General features: G+C 46.0%; 1 protein-coding gene across 3 annotated transcripts; it reads right to left on the reverse strand.

Annotated features, from left to right (window-relative positions):
- Positions 1-2,057: 2,057 nt before the first annotated feature.
- Positions 2,058-5,372, reverse strand: LOC120674371 (probable receptor-like protein kinase At1g80640). Of its 3 annotated transcripts, none has more exons than XM_039955583.1 (10): positions 5,134-5,372; positions 4,338-4,505; positions 3,983-4,227; positions 3,713-3,845; positions 3,540-3,603; positions 3,351-3,447; positions 3,169-3,271; positions 2,939-3,057; positions 2,662-2,751; positions 2,058-2,586 (listed from the first exon to the last, which is right to left on the reverse strand). In XM_039955583.1, the coding sequence occupies exons 1-10, from the start codon at positions 5,345-5,347 to the stop codon at positions 2,422-2,424; spliced, it is 1,398 nt and encodes a 465-aa protein (XP_039811517.1). In that variant the 5' UTR covers positions 5,348-5,372; the 3' UTR covers positions 2,058-2,421. The 3 variants fall into 3 exon arrangements, with proteins under 3 accessions (XP_039811517.1, XP_039811579.1, XP_039811632.1); XM_039955645.1 differs by having other exon boundaries at positions 5,149-5,371; XM_039955698.1 differs by lacking the exon at positions 5,134-5,372 and adding an exon at positions 4,591-4,765.
- Between the last annotated feature and the right edge of the window lie 628 nt (positions 5,373-6,000).

Genomic DNA, 6,000 nt, shown 5'->3' on the forward strand with positions numbered 1-6,000 from the left:
GGAGAATGCTGCAGCAGATGCTCTCTCTAGAGTAGGGCATATGTTTGCCATACAGGCTGTCTCTACTGTGCAACCAAAATGGATCCAGGAAGTGTCAAATTCCTATGCCACTGATCAGCAAGCTCAGTCTCTGTTAGCCAAACTATCCTTGTCTAGTCCAGATGAGCAGGGATTCTCTTTGGAGGCAGGAATCATCAAACGTCATAACAAGATTTGGGTGGGTCAGAATTCTGCTATTCAGACCAAAATCATAGCCGCACTTCATGCCAGCCCAATTGGGGGTCACTTTGGACAAAAGGCCACTTTTCAGAGAGTCAACAGATTGTTTCACTGGAAAGGATTGAAACAGGATGTCATCAGTTTTGTGCAACAATGTGGGGTCTGCCAGCAGGCTAAGCATCCTCACACTCTACCTGCAGGTTTACTTCAGCCCCTACCCATTCCTGCGGGAGCATGGCAGGACATCTCCTTGGATTTTGTGGAAGGCCTACCCAAGGTGGAGGGATTTAGTGTTGTTCTGGTGGTGGTCGATCGTTTTACCAAATATGCCCATTTCATGGCACTTAAGCATCCTTTCACAGCACTGTCAGTAGCCAAAGCATTGTATGACAATGTGATCAAGCTCCATGGTATGCCTCAATCTATGGTGTCAGATAGAGACAAGGTGTTTGCCAGCACGGTTTGGGCAGAATTGTTCAAACTGGAAGGGGTCCAACTAAAGTACAGTACAGCATACCATCCACAAACGGACGGGCAAACCGAGCGGGTCAACCAATGCCTAGAGATGTATCTCTGATGTACCATCAGTGAAGTTCCTCATCAGTGGAAGTCTTGGCTGCCGCAAGCGGAGTTCTGGTATAACACCACATTTCATTCTTCTCTCGGCTGCACACCATTCAAGGCTTTATACGGCTATGATCCTCCTATTGGTGCTCTACTTGACTCCACGGTCAGTCCTCACCCCTCTATTGCTGCATTTGTGGCTGATCGTTAGTTCCAGTCTTCTGTGCTGCGAGATCATTTGGCCAAAGCTCAGGTTCACATGAAACTGGCTGCGGATCGCCATCGGTCAGATGTTACGTTTCAAGTGGGCGACAAAGTGTTTCTGAAACTTCAGCCTTACGTTCAAACCTCCATAACAAGTCGTCCTTTCCCAAAGCTGGCTCTGAAGTACTATGGACCGTATACTATTTTGGAGCGTGTGGGTACTACAGCATACAAACTGGATCTGCCCACGGATAGCATGATACATCCGACCTTCCACGTTTCTCAGCTGAAACCGTTCCGACCCGACTTCACACCGGTATACTCTGACCTTCCTCATTCTGTTGACTTACTTGCTGTGGATGTGGTTCCAGAGACAGTGCTCGACCGCCGTTTGGTCAAGAAGGGCAATGCAGCAGTTCCACAAGTGCTGGTTAAGTGGTCCAACCTGCCGCCGTCTTCGGCTACATGGGAAGACTTCTACGTGGTGCAGCAAAGGTTCCCAGACGCACAGGCTTGGGGTCAAGCCAGTCCTTCGGCGGGAGGAGATGTCATGCCCCGTCCAAGTGTGTGAGCGTTAAGTGAAAACGTATTTTGTAATAGGCGTGTCTTAGTCTGGTGGCGTGTGTGTGGTGGGGAATATATTCCCAGAGATGTTGTACTGAGACATCATCGTTTTGCTTGTGAAGAACACAAACCCCGGGTTGTCGGCATCAGGGTCCTCCGCCCTACCCGCTCCCCTTCCGAATCCGACTCCTCTTGTAAGTTTCTCACGTCGTGATCTGATTCGCGGCCACGGGGCATTACAAAACTTGAAAGCACCTGGACTGGATAGATTACACTGTAAAATAAAGGTGCAGTATACCGCTGTGATTTATAGGTATCAGCTTGCACGCAGTACAGAAGGTATGTCTTCCAAGTAATTTTATGGTACTAGCATAATTTCAGAGTGAAGCAAATGATGTCATGATTCAGTCTCGAAACGATTGATCTCTTGAGATCAAAGTGTTAAACAAGCATATGAAGCAGTATCTCTTGAGATCAAAGTGTTAAACAAGCATATGGAGCGGTAGTAGACACAATATATGACATGATCTAGGGCAGATCATATTTTTCATCAATGGTAGTTCTGAGTTACAGTGTGGAAAATCTTTAATCTATACAGCAGTTACCAGATTAAAAAAAAGACTTCTTTTTTACTTCTTTATACAGCCAGGGAAATACATAACCCTCCTCTAAAAGCCCCAAAACTCGGCCAACTCAGCTTGACAAGTAGCAGCACCTCAGATTTTGCACTCAGACAAACACCATGGAAGGCATTGCAAGCAAGGAAGAACAAACCGTGCTCAACATAAGTTATCTGGACTCTGGAGTTCTGAACCACTTGGATGAACCCTACTGAATCACCAATTCCAGTCATGCAAATGTTCTTTTATCTCAACAGGGAGAATGCTTCTGAATAGCAAAGGGAGATTCTGGGCTGATCCTTAGAGTTCCTCCAAGCTCCATGGGCACTAGGGGTACCAGAGAGTGGAGTACATCGGTGATTAGTGGCCTGTAACTTGGCTCTGGTTGCACACAGAGCACAGCCACTGCGGCAACCTAGACGAAATGACCCATCTGATAAGTTAATACACATGAAAGATACAATACTGTGGTGATTTCGGAAATTCTTACTTGGTACAAGTGCTTCGGATCCATTGTGTTCCTGATCATTGGGTCAACTATGTTAGGGAGTTTGGATCTATCAGTTAGCTGAGGCATGGCCTGCATCCGAATCCATGTATGGCAATATGTTAGAAGTCAATGTGTCATTCAAATGCAATTATCTGCCTCAATTTAGACAGTGATGAGTAAATCTATTCTTGCATGTTGATGGGAAAGAATCTTATACTGTTTAATTGGATACTAGATTCTAATAATTTGAGACGCCCAATGTCATAACAGTGCATACCCATGTAACAATTGATTGGCACTGAGATTGTGCCATCTTCTCAACAGGCTTCCTTCCCAGCAGAAGTTCTAGAAGTACTACTCCAAATGCATATACATCGCTCTTCTCAGTCAACTTCCCTGAATTCGATGCAGTTGCACATGATTAGAGTGGAACACTATAGTTGTGACTAAAGATTAGTCTACAAATAAAGTTACAAGTGAGACACATGGAGGGAAAAAAGGGCATACCATCTAATAAGTACTCAGGTGCTACATAGCCCATAGTTCCAGAAAGCTTTATATTCCCTTTGCTTTGATTCCCACTAGTCACTGCCAGGCCGAAATCTGAAATCTGCATGATAAAAAAGTATAAGTTGCGGTCTGGTCTATAACAATATTGATTGACAAGAAGTAAAATAGTAAAGGCATACCTTAGCATTGAAGTCTGAATCTAAAAGTATGTTAGATGATTTCAGATCCCTATGGATAATTGGTGGGTTGCAGTGTTCATGCAGGTACTCTAATCCCCTGTTTGGTTCAGAAACAGATGCATATTATAAAATACAGTCATAAGCAAACAGCATAGTTAATAATACCAAGACAAGGTGCAAGAAGGGAACCTTGCTGTGTCAAGAGCAATCTTCATCCGAACATGCCAGGTTAGAGCTGATCCATGTGATGGCCCTAGATACAAAACCACAGGGATTACATCAAAGCTTCTCTAATCTCCAACTCACTAAAGATCACAGTTCAATAACAAACGCAATAAAAGAAAGTCCAAAAGAAATGATACCATGAAGTTGTGAGTCCAATGACCCATTCTCCATCAGCTCATAAATTATGAAACGGTTCTCCTCATGAATACAGAAGCCCACAAGGGACACTATGTTCGGATGCCGAATCCTCCCAAGCAAATCTAGCTCATTCTGCCAATTTCATCAACAATAAAAAAAAGTATTACTATTTTTTTCAATAGAACTGCCGATTAATAACGACAATCCAAACACAACAATTTAAATGGACAGTTTCTATAAATTTTTAGTAGACAATCAATTATCATCACCTCGAATTCCTTGTCGCAATTCTGTGTCTCACTACCCAATCTCTTCACCGCAGCAGCAAACCCTCCATCAAAATTGGCTTTGTACACACACCCAAACCCACCAACTCCAAGCACACTGCCCTCACTGAATTTTCCTGTCGCTGCCTCCAAAGATGTGTAATCCATCATCACGGCAGCACTCTTCTTGCTAGTCTTGTATGAGTTGAAGCTATTCAACATTGGCACAAATGCGATCCTTGCAGTATCTGGACAGCGCAAGTGAGTAGGTCAGAAGCTAGGTAAGTACTGTAACTCACATGGCCTCATGGGCAGCAAGGCAAGTCAACGAGGAAAGCATGAACCAGTCGGCCAAGACCTATGCTCTGGGTGTCATTGGAGTCGACCAGCGCTCGCCGTGATCGCCGCCACAGAAAGAGGGAATACAGTGCGGCAAGGACGATCATGACGCCGGCGACGGAGGAGACCACAATGGCAGCAATAAGCTCCCTGCGGAGGTGTTGGTGCCTCTCCACCACAATGACCACTGCAACAGCAACACAAATGTAAGTAACTGTTAGACCCTGACGCACTGCGGATGTTTAGGAGCAAAAATTAAACATGAACATTACAAGGTCCATTCAGGCGTTGCAAAAGGACGGAATCTTCGAAACGAAACTGTAGCGAGTAAAATTGGAGTTCGCAAGATGACACAGGTCCTTGAACTCCAAGAGAAAGAGCATCATTTTTTGCATTTGAATTTAATGCCACAATATTAACAGCATTCAACATTTCAACTGTTTCCTTATAGAGAACTTATAGGATCCTTGGATAATAAAATCCAAAAATAATCCTCCATTGCAATAGGCATAAAGTTTAATAGGACAATCAAATCCACATTATTTCCGAACAATTTCAAATCCAGAATCAAACATTCCACGTTCTTAACTCAAACCTGGAAAAGATTAGGATCCCAAAGAACTTTCCCCCACCACTCCAAAAGGGCTATTTTTATCCAATAAAGAATGATCGAATTCCCGGCCAAAAGAAGAAAAAAAATTGCAACACGATACACAGCCAAGCGAGAATCAAGACCCCACAGGAACAGCACTGCAAGAACACAGAACACACTTGAGAGTTGAGACCCATTTAAAGAGAAAAAAGAACAGTCAGACCTTGATCCAGCCTACCCAAGGGAGGAGGCGCCGCGGCCACAGGAAGCCCGGCGGAGGCGACGCTGCCGTTGACGGCGGGGGCAGGCTGCTGCACGGGCTGGCCCGCGGGCGGCGCGGCCCTCCCATTGGCCCCCTGCGGGCGACCCAGCAGGAGCAGCAAGAGGACGAGGGCGGAGGAGCAGAGCAGCGGCAATGGCGGCGGCATTGACCCCATTACTCCTCTCCCAGCCTCCCCCCCGTCGTCCCCTCCCTCCCTCCCCCGCCCGCCCGCTCGCGCTCCTCCGCTGGCGAGCAGAGCAGAGAGAGAGCCGAGCCGACAGGGGCGTTACAACAGCAGCAGGAACACACTTAAGTCTGTGCCTTTCTGACCAGATACCATGCGAGTCAGGGAATCCAAAGGGAAAAAAAATGCAGAGACACAGCGGCCGGCACGGCTTGGCTGCGCTCTCTTGACTGTTGAGTGCACTCAACTCCCCTTTGGTGCGTTTCTTGAGCCACCAGTTGATCTCTCTGCGGTCGGTTTCTTTTCTGCCAGCGTAAATGTGTAAGCCTTTCTTGAACTCCTGGTACGGGGATGGAGCACGGAGGGATAGCGAAGGCGACCAGTGTTTTTTTACCGACCGGTCGGATGAAACCGCCTTCATCCGGTTCCGGTAAACCGAACCTGTTTGAACGGTTACCGAAAAAACTAATTAAATTCAAATTTCAAACAAAAAATAACAGTTCAACCGGTTTCCACCGATTAACTGCCCGGTTAGCTCCTTAAACCGCTCTGGTTTGAGTGGTAATCGGGGCGTTGAACAAAAAACTGACGATTTTAAAGTGGTTCCCCGTTGTGAAATAAATGAAAATTTTGGCATGAGCGAT

Source organism: Panicum virgatum, chromosome 1K (genome assembly GCF_016808335.1).
Source record: "Panicum virgatum strain AP13 chromosome 1K, P.virgatum_v5, whole genome shotgun sequence".
NCBI classification, from domain to species: domain Eukaryota; kingdom Viridiplantae; phylum Streptophyta; class Magnoliopsida; order Poales; family Poaceae; genus Panicum; species Panicum virgatum.